General features: G+C 35.0%; 2 protein-coding genes and 1 long non-coding RNA gene across 3 annotated transcripts; 2 read left to right on the forward strand and 1 right to left on the reverse strand.

Moving 5' to 3' along the window:
* The first annotated feature begins 434 nt into the window (after positions 1-434).
* On the forward strand, positions 435-5158 carry LOC122595192 (peroxiredoxin Q, chloroplastic). Its single transcript, XM_043767522.1, has 3 exons — positions 435-935; positions 4193-4282; positions 4787-5158. Exons 1-3 carry the CDS (start codon positions 555-557, stop codon positions 5003-5005), a joined length of 690 nt encoding a protein of 229 aa, XP_043623457.1. The 5' UTR covers positions 435-554; the 3' UTR covers positions 5006-5158.
* A 2637-nt stretch (positions 5159-7795) lies between these two features.
* On the forward strand, positions 7796-10162 carry LOC122598493 (pollen receptor-like kinase 3). The gene is made up of 3 exons (XM_043771087.1): positions 7796-8557; positions 8675-9173; positions 9582-10162. The coding sequence occupies exons 1-3, from the start codon at positions 7829-7831 to the stop codon at positions 10157-10159; spliced, it is 1806 nt and encodes a 601-aa protein (XP_043627022.1). The 5' UTR covers positions 7796-7828; the 3' UTR covers positions 10160-10162.
* Positions 10163-14048: 3886 nt separating this feature from the next.
* Positions 14049-15248, reverse strand: LOC122595235. Its single transcript, XR_006323210.1, has 3 exons — positions 15237-15248; positions 15054-15097; positions 14049-14093 (listed from the first exon to the last, which is right to left on the reverse strand). It is a non-coding gene; the product is annotated as an uncharacterized LOC122595235 (long non-coding RNA).
* Between the last annotated feature and the right edge of the window lie 1636 nt (positions 15249-16884).

Consider the following 16884-nt stretch of genomic DNA (forward strand, 5'->3'; position numbering starts at 1 on the left):
GTTTCCAATTGTAATACCCGTTCCTATCTTTGTCGGGGAGTTAAGTTACATCCCCATAAATTCATTGAAGTAGACTATAACTAAAAAAAATGTGTAATTTGACTTTATTTTTATTTTCATGTATAAACTAATATATATGTCAAGTAATTGATATATAAAATGTTAAAAAATAAAAATATCAAATTTAAAAGTTGTAAACTTAAAATAATTTGAACACATAATTTTAAAAAAAAATTAATTCTAATAAACTAATATATCTCAATATCCGTTTTCATCTTTAGTCAAGTCATACTGAGTTCGGGTGTTGAATTCTCCATCACGTACGCTTGACTCGAATGGTTAGAGCCCCAAAAGCAAGCAAAGATGCATAGATAGATAGACAGATGGATATACACCACCCATTGGCATTCACCCCTATCCTTTTGTCTGTCTGTCTGTCTATGTGCCTCCGTGTGAGTCAGTCAGTGGTCTATCTCATCAGTTCCACCCAACAACAACAACAACAACAACAACTGAATTAGAAAGAAAAAAGAAATAAAATAATTAAATAAAAAATGGCGTGGTGTTTGGGAAACCAAATCATCCCAACTAGTACAATCTGCAGCACTACTACTAGTCAATCCCCAAAACAAATGCTGCTACGAGGAGGAATTGGCAACTACTACTCGTATAATAACAAGAATAAGAATGATTCATTGAAATGTAGTAGTAATTTCTTATGTGGGCAGCGTCTGATTTCATCATCTTGTGGTATTAGTGGTAGTAATAATAAGAGTAGTGTGATTGTGTGTGGGAAGGTGAACAAAGGGTCGGTGCCGCCGCCCTTCACTCTGAAAGATCAAGACGGTAAGAATGTGAGCCTCTCCAAATTCAAAGGAAAGCCTGTCGTCCTTTATTTCTATCCTGCTGATGAAACTCCTGGCTGCACCAAACAGGCAAACATACCATTCTTCCCTTCCTTCCTTCATTACTACTATTCTCTGGCTCATTCACAACATCACTTTAATCAATCAAACATAGACATTTGTTTTGCAACAAAATAATAATGAATCGTAAGCCAGGATACATGAATGATACAAATGAGGCGGAGTTGTCTATAAGTTCATTCCCATCTTCTAACTTGTTATTTCAAGATTTTTCAATATAAAGTGACTCCAGAAACAAAATATAACTTCATCATCTCAATATATTTACTAAAATATACATAATTCAATAGTTTTGAGTCATTGACTTACAATTAATCTCTAGATTCGCAATCAAATATCAAAACTACATATAGATTACACACAACATAACGTAACAATAAATATAAAATATATAGTATATAACCATAGTTATAAGTTTGCGACTCGTAACTCGGTCCAAGTTCACACTACCCCTCCTAAGAGTCTGGACAAAAACGAGTCGACTCATTTATGGTGTAAATCGACTCAACTCGTAAGAGTTTAACAACTATGGTAATGACTAGGTTGAAGCAACTCATCCGACATTCATTCCAACAACCTATAAGCAAAATGGTGATGTGTTGTTTAAATAATCCAAACAAAGCTTATTTTCTTCACTTCTTTTATTCCCTTTCTCTAGTGTTAATTGTCAAGTCTTTTGTTGACTTTGACTTATATTCTTCCAAAGTTCTTCATGGTGATCTCTACCATCTTCCCCTCTAAAGAAGTAAAGATTTTCACTTACTACAAACCACTTCCATTGCATTTTTGTCTCCTTTTCTAATATTTGCATCTTTTGAACCTCAAAATTAAGCACCAAAGACAATGCATCTGCCTTAAAAGTAGGCCTAATGAAAATGATTTTTTCCTACACAATGTGTATAATTTGAGTAAGAACCTCTTCGATTTTATATCAATCCAAAACGTAAATGACTTTATTCAAAATTACATTGTATGAAAGAACTACCAAAATTACCATTTAACGCAACAAACTTCACAACCGTCACCTCTTTATGTAAATTGAAGGGATAAGTATCCCAAAATGTAACTAACTATGGCCTTCGACAAGCCAAGCTTATTTAGGTCATTTGCTAGTCTATCCTCCCACCTTATCTTAGGCCTATCCCTTCTTCTTATGTCGTCTACGTGAATCGATTTCGCTATCCTTAGCAGTGATGTTTGGTCTTTTCTTTTAACATGTTCGAACCATCTCAAGCGTCATACCCTGAGCTTGTTAATGATGGTCCGTACTTCGAGTTCGACTCTAAAAACTCTCATCGGGATCCTATCTAATAGGGTTTTCCCGAATGTCTACCTTAGCATCCTCATTTTAGCCACCTCTACTCGAGACGCCTGGGCTTTCTGCATCGGCTAATATTCCGACTCATATAGGATAACCGGTCTAATAGCCACTTGTAGAACTTACCTTTCAGCTTTAGCGAAATCTTCTTGTTGTACATGACTCCGGTAGTCGCTCCCTATTTTCAAGGGCTCTTCTCCATTTCTCTAACCTAAGGTTTAGATCCTCCGTCGATCTTGAAATAAGCGCAATGTCATAGGCTAAAATTAAGTACCACGATATAGCTTTACAAGACAATCAGCGATCGCGATTACTCTCTCCCATAGCTTCGTGGTATGACTTAAAAGTTTTATACCCCTATAGTTGCTACAACTCTGCACGTCCCTCTTGTTTTTATAGATAGGTATAAGTGTATAACATCACTAAGTCTCCATTCCTTTAGCATTTTTGCATTTGTCCGAATCTTTTTGAAAAGGCTTGTCAACAAGCTTACCCCCACGTCCTATCTCCATGCTTCAATAGGGATTTGATTGATTTGGACCTACTCCTTTGTTTTTCTCATCTTATTTAGGGAAAATCTCACTTCCTCTTGGCTGATTCTCGTATCATCGTTGTCGTAGCATGTATCCGGGTTTGTACTGTGGTCAACTCCCCCTTCACTTTGTCCCGATCCTCTCTCATTAAACACATTGGTGAAGTAAACTTCCCATCTTTTCCTGATGTCTCCTTCTTTTGATATATACGACGTCTCCTAAATCCTTGCATCTTCTCTCCCTGGCTTTAGCAATCCTGAAGATATCGTTTTTTACCTCTTTGGAGTCTAGTTTCTCATAATGCAGTAGCGTAACTATTATATTTATCCCGTATCAAAATTTCAGAAATTAAAAGCATTAGTGACCAATTAAAACTAATAACTTTAGTGATCAATCAAAAGTTCATTCACAGGCATACATGATGACCGAGGATCAACAAAATTTAGTGTGTTTGAAAAAATGGTCTTGTTGGAGATGGTGCCTGAAGTTAGTCGGAGAAGATAATCGGAGTCAGCCTATTACCCTTAGACTTAGCTACACCAGGCTTACGAATAGTATGAGCTAGCAAACACCATTGATATGTTCAATTTTGTGGTAGATTAACGTCCAATAGATAAGCGTCCAATGACTACCAGCAGGATCAGCAGCAGCATCTGCACGATCTCTTATTCTGATAATCCCTGCAGTTGCGAACATACACCAATGCATCCGTATGACGTGCTTCAGCATCCCAGCCTCTCTTTGGGTTGGACCTTCCGTATGGTTTTCAAAGTTACCCTAAAGTAACCATCTGGGACTCCAGTTTACTGGTTTCTTAAATTCGATTTAAAATGTTTGTAACTACATTTAGAACTGGCCAAGGCTTGTAAATCTAAGATTTAGGACCTCATCATAAGAAATGTTTGTCATCTCCTGATTAGGACCTCATCAAATTGGAGTCTTTTTATTTTCACTTTATAAGAATTGTAATCTGATTTGAATAAATAAATATCTTGCAAGTCATGGATTTGGCTACATGATGTTTTGGTAGTGATTATTACATTTTTTTCAATATAAGAGTCTTGTAGTGGTACATAGATATGATTATGAAGATTAAGAGTTGCCTTTCTAATCCCTAAATGGATTAAAAAAATAAGCCACAGATCAAATCATTTTCAAAGAACCATGAACAAGTTTCACATATGGTATTCGGAGATTTTTCCACGCTTCCAATCTTCTATACATATTACACAGAAATGAACAATCTATTCAGTGTTTGGTAGATGTGCACTCTTATCATTTAGTATACCCTTACATAGGATGAGTCGTTGTTTCTGACGAGTAACAAACTGACCAATCAGTTATTATTTATTTTTGACACGTAACAAGTGATTATACGGTCTCTTAATCACTCGTATATGTGATGCTATCTGCAGGCATGTGCATTCAGGGACTCTTACGAAAAATTCAAAAAAGCAGGAGCCCAGGTTGTTGGGATCAGCGGTGATGATGCAGAATCACACAAGGTAAGACCAGCTAAGTCAGCAATTAGTTTCATTGTAGATAATATTCTATTATGTCCATACCTTATAACTGTTAATCCTAATAGCTTGGGTGAAGAACATTGTCAGCATTTTAAAGCCAAATACCGGAAATACCGGGAATACCGGAAATACCCGCCGGTATTGAATAGTGAAAATACCGAAAAATACCGGGCTTAAAATACCGGAGTACCTTCCGATACCGGTAATACAGGTAACCGGCCAGTATTTACCGGTATTTAAAACATTGACATATTTTGTCAGTTACGCATGTTTAATTGTCTTAGTTACCACAAAAGATTATCCAACTGGTTACAATTTTCAATGTTTTAAATGTACCTTAGAAGGTTTTTTGCATATAGATTCTCTTTATGTAGTTGTTACCTGAAAAATAAAAGCTGAAGTAACATAATTAGCTGACTAAAACATTTCACACTGATATAATGGTAGTGAAGTTGTTGATTGATACCGGTGTTTGAGTTGATGCAGGCATTTGCAAAAAAATACAGGCTCCCATTTACATTGCTGAGTGACGAGGGTAATAAAGTCAGAAAAGAGTGGGGAGTTCCATCTGATCTTTTTGGTACACTGCCTGGGCGACAGACGTATGTTCTTGATAAGAATGGAGTGGTTCAGCTAATTTATAACAACCAGTTCCAGCCTGAAAAGCACATTGACGAGACCTTAAAGTTGCTTCAGTCTCTTTGAACGATTAACGCACAGCTTGCTCATTTTTAAAGTTTTCATAAGTTGTGTTGTACAAGAGTTGAGGTAGACAAACAACTAACCATGTCTATCCTATGCTGACAATTATTCATTAAACCAATGATATATCAGAGCAAATATCTTCATTGGCGTATACATAATGCATTATGATATCACCTAGTACAAATCCACATCTTGTTAAAGAAAAGGAACATTTGTGTCTTCTATAACTGTTGTGTACATCAAAGTAAGCAACTTCTCATCAAGGTTATCAGTCGGGATGAAGGAAAATCTAAAAAAACCTCAGTTGATGCTATACAGGTATCGAAATCCCGTATCAAACGGATTCCGTTTTGGTTTCGCTTTCTAAAAAAAGAAAAGAAAAAAAAAACAACAAAACATTATTCACCATTCTATATACTGATCATAAAATTTTCAACCTCATTTCTTAAAAAGTTTTGGGAAGCGAAGCTAGTGTTATTATGTACTAGGTGAAATCTTTAGCACATCATAAATTTTTAATATTTGATCATAATCAACATGGGATTTTTGTTTTTTAGGTAACGTAAATTAAAAGAAATAAATCTGAATATGTGGTTGTTAGATATCTAAATTTGGGTAAAAATGTCTCACAGATCTTGATTTTTTAGTCCATAAAAAACATGAGAGCGTAAATATTTATATACTATACAATAAATATTAAAATATTAATATGTGGGAAGTTCTATACTTAAGTTTTGGTATTTAACAGCTATATATTAACTTTTTAAATCTGGATTTTAAATTTGATTAAAATTTTAAATTTAATCTAATAATAAAATTGAATTAAAATTGAATATCAGGATTTTAAATTTGATTTTTAAATCTGATTATTGTTTTTAATCTAATAATAAAAAATGTCCTACATCAAGTTGGAGTAGATCCTTACCCAGATGCTAGATACCATATGCTAGATCCTAGATGCTAGATGCTTATAGTACTATTGCTAATACTAAAACTAATATAAACTGGTTGTCCTAGCTAAGGTTGTCCATCCAAATTACAGTTAAAATCACAAACAAAAACACTTGTGGTGATTAAAATCACATCTACGTACGATTTCTGGGGATTATCTTGTGGAGGTGGTCATGAATTACTTGATGAAGATGTCGACAAATACGCTTGATCAGTATGGTGGTGGTGTATGGTCGTCTTTTGTAGTAATTACCACCTCCACCGCGGCAGTTGCTATCATTATACTAACCATCTACTTGATCAAGTCCTACTCATCTTCGAATTCCCGAATAATTATTCCTCCTCCTTGTGATCAACAACAGCGGCAACGGGTATCGTTACCTCACAACAAGACTACTTGTTTTGATGACGAACTTCAACGACAACAACAACACAAGTACTCTACAACCTCATCATTATATACGTTGGAGAATAGGAAAAGCGGCAAGTTCAGTATTAATTACTACTACGGCGCAGGAGGGCAAGCTGCTGATCTTGAGGAGGAGGATGGCATCGTTACCATTACCAAGCCGCCACAACAACAACATAACAGTACTACCACTACTGATTACTACGAGTATAATAATGTTAAGAATGATGCAGCCGCAACTACTATTGGTAAGCAGTGTGAGGTTATAGATAGCTGCTCGTCTTTCGCCCCTAAATGCTCTAATTATCGTTCACTAAAAGATGACGACATTATTATTATAAGTAATACCAAAAAGTTATATGGAAATGGACGGGAATTAGGAGGCGGAGCCGTATTAAAGTTCAAGACGATAAGAGAGATGAATTGGTATCGTTACCAAGATTTAAGTGTCTTACAAGGTAATGTTGTTCAGTTGTACGTCCGATGTAGTAGTCACCATTAATTCATACCAATAAAAAAAATTTATATTATAGATTGTATTAATTTACAGATATAAATGTTTTAGTTTCTAAAAATATATAGTATTAAAAAATAAGTGAAATAAGAAAATGATGAGAAGTTACGTGAGTAATTCGAGGAAAAGTTTGTATTGGATAATGATGAGGTAAAATTTGGTAAAGTTTTGAAACCATGCACTCTCTCCCCTTTTTATTTATTTATTTATTTACATTTGTGTTTCCTTCCTATCAATCCGGGCATCCAGATACATAAAAAGCAAGTACGCTATACTGTAAAATAAGTTTGATCGATCGAGATAAATATATAATGTACGTTGAGGATGTCAATTAAATAGGAGCCACAACGTGTAGGTAGGTACATACACGTACACACAATTTTGTTTATCGACTATACATTCGGATCGGAGTCAATATTGTCTGAGTTTTGCAGTTTCTACACGTATACCAACCACCGTTATTATTTCTCTCAAATTAAACTTCAAACTAACTTTACAAAATAAATAATAGTGATAAGAAACACATATATATCACAATATTCAAATCAACATATATGCACCCGGCCAACAACATCACATTTTTTTTACCGCTCATACCATTGCCGCAGTCCTTACTATAACAATTTTTCAAACACGAATATATATATCGATCATATTTGATTTTGGCAAACGGTGAAATATTATATCATAATTTCCCTAGCTAGCTCGACTCAATTATTCGGCATGCACCTGCTGTTTCTTCACGGAGCTAAATAATTTGATCTTTTATTTCTTAATTCCTCGATCCTGCAGGGCGGGATTGATCGGCCGGCCGGTAGATAATAAATATATTGTTTGTGAAGCAAACATGGTCGGACGAAAACGTGTGATGATTAATTATGCAGCATTAATGTTATGGTTTTTGTTTCGGCAGTCTTTCTCCCAACAAACTGATCCCCCCTCCCCTAATATGGCTCTCCTTAGTTTTAAGAAATCGCTAACCAAATCTGATTCTTTGTACAACTGGAAAGATGATGGGTCCAACCCATGTGACCCCAATAATGTGTGGGTTGGCATAATATGTTCAAACGGGGTGATTAGCAGCATCAACCTCTCAAGTATGGATCTTGAAGGCCGGCCCGACATCCGTCCCCTGGAGCATATCGACGGCCTGAAAGCCATCAGCATCGAAAACAACTCCCTTGCGGGCCCAATGCCGGAGATCAATCGTCTTAGCTATCTAAAAGCTTTTTATGCAGGTAGTAACTGGTTCTCCGGGGTCATACCTTCAGATTTTTTCCAGACATTAGGGTCCTTAAAGAAACTGTGGTTACAACATAATAACTTTTCTGGACAGATCCCCGTGTCTATCGGAGAATTACCAAACCTTAAGGAACTCCATTTAGAATACAACCAATTCTCTGGGCCCATCCCCTCTTTCCCGGAAGCTGCAGATGTCTTGACAACTCTTGATCTGTCCTACAACAAACTTCAAGGCCAAATACCCCAGACTCTGAACAAATTTGATACCAAAGCGTTTGAAAACAACGCTGACCTTTGTGGTCAAAAACTCTCTAAAGAATGCAACAAGCAGCAGCCTAAATCACAACAACCCCCGACCACTTCTGAATCAAAATCATCACCAAAATGGATCATCATGCTTGTCGTCGTGCTTCTCTTACTACTTATTTTCATTGGGGCCATAGCTTATGTGGGTAAACAAACAACTTTCGGATCATCAGCAGGAGGTAAACAAAACAATATTGATCATGAAGCTGCTGCTGTCGTCAATATCCCAACGGCCCCTGCGAAGAAGAAGGCCAGTACCAATGAACCACCGTATGACACAACCAGCAGAAGCAATAATACCAATAATAAGGACAACAAAGATGCTGCTTCCAGCAGCACCTCATCATCATCTCGAAAAGGTGGCTCCCAAAAAGGCCAGCAGGCGGTGGCTGGTGTTGGGCCCTTGACTGGAAAATCATCATCAGTAGGGGACTTGGTCATGGTGAATGAAGAAAGAGGCGTGTTTGGGTTGCAAGACTTGATGAAAGCTGCAGCCGAGGTGCTTGGAAACGGAGGGCTGGGGTCTGCATACAAGGCGACGTTGGGGAATGGAGTGTCGGTGGTTGTCAAAAGGGTGCGAGAGATGAATCAGATGACCAAGGAGGTTTTTGATGTAGAAATGAAGAAGCTAGCCAAACTGAACCACCCAAACATATTGACACCATTGGCATATCATTTCAGGAAAGAAGAGAAACTTTTGGTGTCGGAATACGTCCCCAAAGGAAGTCTGCTTTATGTTCTACATGGTACGTACGTACGTACCACAACATCCTTAACTAGTTAAATTTATTGACCCATGCAATTAAGTATATATGGGGTATAGTTCATGTGAGAACTATACATATGAACATAAGTAATTATAAGTATAACTTGATAGTTCATATGTTAACAAATATATATGTTCACATATGAACATCAAGTTATAGTATAAAAATTATCATGATTCTTCTTCTTCCAATTCAAATGTTTCTCACATCAATCTTTTCCTATATATATGTATAAACATACAACATGCGCGCGCACACACATATATACAAGGAGAAACTAACGCAGGTGCTGACACTCAAGTTGGGTGTCTAAAATTTTCATAGAGTAATGCTTTTTGAATATCAACATGTGATTTAATTATGATCTTTGGGTAAAATATATGCTAGGGGACCGTGGTATTTCCCATGCGGAGTTAAACTGGGCTAATAGGCTGAAGATAATAAAAGGAGTGGCAGGAGGGATGGGCTTCCTTCATACAGAATTTGCATCCTATCCGTTGCCTCACGGGAACCTAAAGTCAAGCAACGTGCTAATCGGATCAGACTATGAAGCGGTGCTTAGTGATTACGCTTTTCATCCTCTACTTAATAACACGCCCACGGTACAATGCATGTTTGCTTATAAATCTCCGGAAGCCATACTTAACCAGAAAGTATCCCAAAAAAGTGATGTCTACTGCATGGGAATCATCATCCTTGAGCTGATAACCGGAAAATACCCATCCCAGTATTTCAATAACCAAAAGGGTGGTGGTGGAACAGACGTGGTACAATGGGTAAGGTCGGCTCTTGCAGAAAACAGGGAAAAGGAGCTGATTGATCCAGAGATAATTTCGACTACATCCAGTACTACTGGAGAAATGGAGAAGCTTCTTCATATTGGAGCTGCTTGTACGGAAAGCGAGCCTGATGAAAGAATCGACTTGAAGGAAGCAATAAGAAGAATACAAGAGGTTCATATGTAATTAAATAAAAAATAACGGACGAGCGAGTACCAAGTTCTTATCGATGATCGATCGTGCCTACTAATTAAATGTCGTGACTAGCTCCATCCAAGGGGCGGTTACCAACATAAACAAAGACTTGTAGAACAGAAAAAGGTTGTGGCCATCGGGGGGTCTCGATGATCATTAGTAAGTATATAAGTCATGCCGATCAATCGATCATTAGTTAAATAATCAAGGAATTGATCGAAGGATTAATGAATCTGCATCATCTACGTACGTACGTGGCTGTGAGATCGAGCTCTCGACTTCACAAGACAACATTAATGCATAATAATTACTCATAGTTTGATAGTTATATATATCCATTATATATACTAGAGTGCAGTCCCGTGCGATGCACGGCTAGGTAAAAACATCTATGATGCACTATTTCGAGATTTCATGTTAAATATTGTTAAATCGAGAAGTAATACAATGTGATACAAATAAAAACTATCCGGTATTTCACATATAGATTTAATTATACTCAATATTTCCTTTGGATCATGTGTTTGAAACGCGTTTTTATTTAAAATCCTATATAATAATCCGGTATTTAAGACATACTTAGAAGACTCTTTGTAAATTAGTACGCTTGTATAGCCTTGTATGTCATGCATGTGGTAATTTATCAAGTCCCCTCAAAGCTTCTTCATCCCTTAATTTCATTACAAACTCTATCAACATAATTGTGTTTCTTCCAAGTGTAATAAGCCACACCATATAATTCCAGATTTGCAGCCATGAGAAATGTGGTCACTTATGTCCACTGTGGTCTCTTGTTTTTGGAAACTTAAAAAAAAACCTTGGAAAAAGAGTCGGCTTAACCCATAGTAGTATATGGCACTGCAGATGCCCCCACTCTTGAAACTCAATCGTGTATAGAATTGCGTATGGAGACATAAACAATATGAGTTAACTTACATTCTCTAATTTACATGCTAGTATTAATTAGGCTAAAGAACTGTTGTAACAATCAAGAATCCTTTTCTATTTAAACTTAATCTTTGTTGATGTGTGACACTTTAAACTAATTGAAAACCACTTTTGGTTGACATAAATCTGAGCACATGGCAGTGTACAAACTCATCGCTATGTAGAAACCATCCCCATTTTTTCAAGAGCTTAGTTTCAATGGTAATGTCATGTTTGCTCACTTTGTTTATGAACTTTATTAAACCAGAATTGTGATACACCTAGACATGTAATAAGAATATGAGAACGTGGGTGGCACATCTAAACACTACTTTAAACTACTTGTTTTAGATTCGTAATATCTGATTAAGAGATACTTGGTATTTGCAATAAAATACATTTAAAGCCCATACTGGTTACTAATTATTACTACTTCAACAACCCGGGCGGCTCGCCTGAATGCCCAGTCTTTCTCTGCCGTCAACTCGACGTCGTCGTCAAGGGACTTGGTCCTAGTGGTATTTGAGATGACCCGTTAGTCAATCAATAAGTTATGGGTTCTAATCCCTTTGATAGGCAACTTGTAAATATGTGTCAATTTAGTATAGATATGCTAATAATAGCCACCAAAAAAAAAAGCACAAACGCATTCAACCACTCGCCCCAAAGAACAAACAGCCTGTTTTGTTATTACTAATTATTTGCAAAAAAAATCATAATCATAATCATTTTCAAAACGCACATTCAAACAATCCTTAAATTTAATAGCAATGTAAAATGGAAATTTGTCTACAGGTAATCAACAGATTTCACATAACATTTTAAAATAAATCAGAAGCCACAAATATAATGATTCGTAAGCAATTATATCTATCTTAAAGAATTCATAACATGTTGAATGAGTATGATGAGATGATTACCTTGTCGAACTGCATAAGGCTAGCTATGAATGCGGCTAAGGATAGAGAAACCTCTACCTTCCCAAAACTTCATAACCTTTAAGTGTGTCTTTGATCCACTCATTACCCGACTCGTCTACCTGCCCATGTTGCAACCTCAGAATCTGTCATCATGTAGAACGCAATGTCTCTGCTTTTGTGCAAAGTTAGAGGAAAACATGATTTTGGGAAGACAACCTATGCCAATTACTTTTACCATTAGCTTTAATTTTGGAAAATTTTGGTAAGCTCTTCAGTTAACTTTACTTTATACGCATGATTTTGGCTTTTAGGAGAGAGCTTCTATAAATAGCAATATCCTTTGACTCATGCCTAGAAATATATTATAGTATAAAAAATGAAAACAAAATAACAGCTAACTTTGTTACCGATGTTTCTTAAGTATTTCCAAGAATGAGTCAACAAAGGCTTTTGCGGTGTCATTGATGTAATATTCGTAAATCTTCACCTGTATTGTAACAAAACATAATTTTTTATTTTTATGGACGCATCAATAAACCTAATATATTTATATAAAAAAAAAAAGGTAACATAGTTAGATCAACAATTAAACTAACCTTCCTATCTTCTGTAGTCTCAATTATTCGCTTTAACTTCCCTAAGGATACCAGTAGCATTGGTATCATAGAAAGCTTTCCAGGTGCTTCCAAACCAGAAATGCGTATTTCTGGTACAACCATTTTGGAACAGGGAACCTAATAAAAGTATAACCGATTTAGTATAAACGATCGTTGCCATTATTAAAAGAAGAGACGAAAATCCCTTGTTTAGTTACCTTTTCCGTGCCCGGGGCTTACTTGGCAACACATTTTTTACAGCCAAATCATCCTAAAAAGTTTCGACTCCAAATTGTAAATGTTGCTGCACTTTTGATAAACAACAATGTAATGATAGTAGAAAAATAAACAACATAAATTTTTAAGTAATATAATCATCTTGCACTTGTGTTTGTAGCTGCTTGTTCTTTGTTGCTGGAGTCAATATGGGGGGAACTTCTTTAAAAGCTTAGACGGCTTTGCTGGAGATTCATTCTTCCCATTACCTTGTGGTTCCACCCCCACCTTCAATAAAAAAAAAGGTGCAGAAATATAAAGTGAGGTAGTTTCATGCATTATAAAAGTAAACTTTCATTTGCATATTACAGGACTAAACAAAGATGGTCATATTAACTACTCAACGAAGACTGTAAAGAGGCAATTTAATTACATTTACTTGTGAATGGCCCAAGATGGTTTATGCTTTGTCTCCAAGAGTTCAAACATTTATAACAAAATTAAGAAGTATCAATATTGGTCATCCAGAAACCATAAACGATTACAACAATAGCAGTCATTTGGACGATTTACTTGTGAATGGCCCGATTTTGGTTTGTCTAAAAGTTCGAGCACCTAAGGTAAAGTTAAAGAAAGCCTAAAAAAATGGGTCAAACGTGTATACTTTTTTAAATTCAGAAAACATCCTACAACAATCTGTTCAAAAGAAATACACCATTATAAAAAAAAAAAAAGAAAAAAAAAACTCAAAATCAATAATGATACGAATCATTATAAAAATATTCTTGGTCAACCCATCCAAGTTCACATCAACCTGTAACAAAATTTCTTAATTGGACCCATTACCCAATCTACTTGACCTACCCATATTTCACCAGTACTTAAAAGTGATACATGCAATGAAATAGATGCATCAAGTAAAGCATAAGGATGAGTTGTTTAAGCAGGATGATTTCCTCCTTTTATGGCTTGCTGAGTGAACTACTCGGTTACCAAGACATTTCCAGGTTAGCATTACTGACGGATTTTGAGCTACCGGCTTAAAGTCCAAATATCTGATCATAACTAAATATATATCTCCAATATAGACTCCCATTTGTATACACCGTAAAAACAAAGACAATTAGAACGGTTCAATTTTCATATATATTTCTCATGCTACTGCAATTTCGTCTCCCTTTTAAAACAACATATACAATTGTAACTTACCTCCCGAAAGGAACAACCGGACATAAGATGTAAACCGCACCATCGCTAATACAAAATCTGCAGGGTTTAACATGCATAAGTAATCAATATAAACAAAGATACACACATGAGAATAATGAAACGATCACATACCTATCAACAGATTTCTAAGGTGTCCCATTATTTTTGCATACCTTTGGTCAATAATTCCAACATGAATTGGAAGATTAACATAAATATATATAAAAGATATTTATAGAACGCTGAGACACTAAATAAAATCTTTGTAACTTTACAACATTAAAAGAGGATACAATACAAAAGTAACAATTTCACTACGGCAGTAGGTTAATCTCTGAATGATTAACATAAAACTAAAATGGCATAGATTTAGGGAATGGAAAGACATGAACCAAAAAATAAACTCCATAGTTCTAACCTTTTCCGTGTGTTCTATTACTCGTATGTTCACACTAATTCGACCCCAAGATACCAATTCAATTACTTGTATGTATAAATTTGGATTTTCCTAAACACACGCCTTAGGGCAACAGTTTACACATTCATATTTACCCATGTTGTATTCATCTACCTGCAGAGCCATAAAATCTACAAATAAATACATGTGGTCAAATATATATATTCTGAATGAAAAGTGTTTAAGTTAAAGTTTGATGCTATCTATTTTAACTTTTATTTATGGATGCTAACTACTAACATAAAAAGACAAACCATTAGTAATAAATAGAATTAAAACAAAAACATGCTCTTTAGGTTGAAAATGATGATAACTATATATTTGTACTAAACGTATCATGTAAATCTTTAAAATGTTGTAACAAAAAGTTTGATCATGTATGATTATCCAATTTTAAAAATTTGGATGTATACATAATCCAAATATTCATGGAAGATCCTATCAAACACTTAATATACGGCACAAAAAGAATAGGTATAAATATAAATATGTAGATACGAAAATCAACAAAAATCCAAATTCGTAAATAACATTGACGCATAAAATAATTTGGGGGTTACCTTTTTCATTTGAAGATTAATACTCATCTGATGGTGGTGAATGCCTACATGTAGATGTATATAAAAAAGAACATAACAGAATTATATCATGTAACCAAAATCAATGTATTTAGATAATGATGATATAAAGAAATTACAAACATTATGTATGAATGATCCAAACATCATTAAAAAAATATATACCTTTTCCCCTTTGATGTAAATGGCTCAGCAACAACAACACGAAGAGAAAAAAAGAAATAATTGAAGATTAAAAAAAAATATAGACATAATAAGAAGAAGGGTTGATGGTTCATGAAGATGACGATCAACAATCAAGATTTTGAACTGATTGAGTAAAAAGCCCAATAACATAAACCCCATAATAACATACATTAGATCTAAAATAAAACAAATGGAAAAAATAAGATGAGGAAGAGAGGCATAATATGGCGGTTGGAGGAGAGTCGGTGGCGCAGAAGTGAAAAGAGGAAGAAAGATGTTAAAAACACACTTGAGCTAATGCATCAAGACCCTTGACATGACTCCCATATTAATTTTCTTGGGCTTTTGGGTTGCATCCGATGGACAACAAAATAATTTAACTAAAGGAAAACATTAACCTTAATCTATGACAATCATAAATAACATCATAAATGAAGTGTTAAAAAATGATCAGACCTTCAACTTTATATGTTATTAGATGTATAATCTATCTATCTAATAATTTTTGTTTATTAGATATTGATGAAATTATGCATGTATTTTTGCATTGCAAACGTTTGCAAGCGTATATATATATATAGAGAGAGAGATATATATATATATGATTATCACTTCTTTTCATTATCACGTTCACGTCTTTAAGAAATTTGATTCCAATAGCAATAACACCATAATGGGATGAGATTTTCTAGCATGTAGTAGGTATATATGTACGTAGTGATGCTTTGTGAATCGCATAAATTAAACGTGTTATTTTTTAATCTGATGTAAGTACATTTCTACCTTCTCCATTCTTGACTTATCATCAATTAATGTTGGGCCTAGTAAGGAATGTTCTGCCTTGGGTTATCTTTAGATGTGAAGATTCTCTTAATGGGAAACTTATTTCTGATGATATTAATATTTATCCACTAAAATGTCCTTCCCTCTTGAGAGCATGTTAATTCGTTGTAGACAACGCAAATCATCATCTTTATAATATGAAACAAGGTCGTTGTCTTGATCATAAACTACTGGCTGATGATCGGATGAAGGTTTTTTTTTGTCTCAGGTTTCTGTAATTGACTCAAGTTTTTTTTTTCTAGCAGTTAAAGTTTCTAAGTAGTCTAGATATAGGCCTGGCAAAATAGACAGGTCGGGCGGGTTTGGGTAACGGGTCGAGACGGGTGCAGGTCGAAGCGGGTCATTTGCAAAATACGGGTCAACTGGGTGCGGGTCAAAGCGGGTTGGGTGCGGATTTACCCGCATTTTTTTTGTCTTGTCTTATTTTTATATGTTAGCATTATATATTAGTGAGTCTCGCAAAAAAAAAATTGTAATGAAGTAACGAACTTTTGTTCAGAGCGCTTATCACTTTGAGTCAAAAGTCAAATATGTAAATGTGTCTACAGAATATAAATTAAATCATTTATGAAATAAAATTATTAATGTCATATTTAATATTGTAATAAATATTATTTTCTGAATAAAGCAAAATAAAAAAAAATCAGATTGCTACGTGCCTACTACCTACGTAACAAGCTACCAAATTGCTATCCTTATATGGATTTTTAATAATAAATATTATTTTCTAAATGTTATATTTAATAATAAATAAATAATATTTTTTGTTTTTCGAATAACAATC

The sequence above is a fragment of the Erigeron canadensis genome, chromosome 4, assembly GCF_010389155.1.
Source record: "Erigeron canadensis isolate Cc75 chromosome 4, C_canadensis_v1, whole genome shotgun sequence".
Taxonomy (NCBI): Eukaryota; Viridiplantae; Streptophyta; class Magnoliopsida; order Asterales; family Asteraceae; genus Erigeron; species Erigeron canadensis.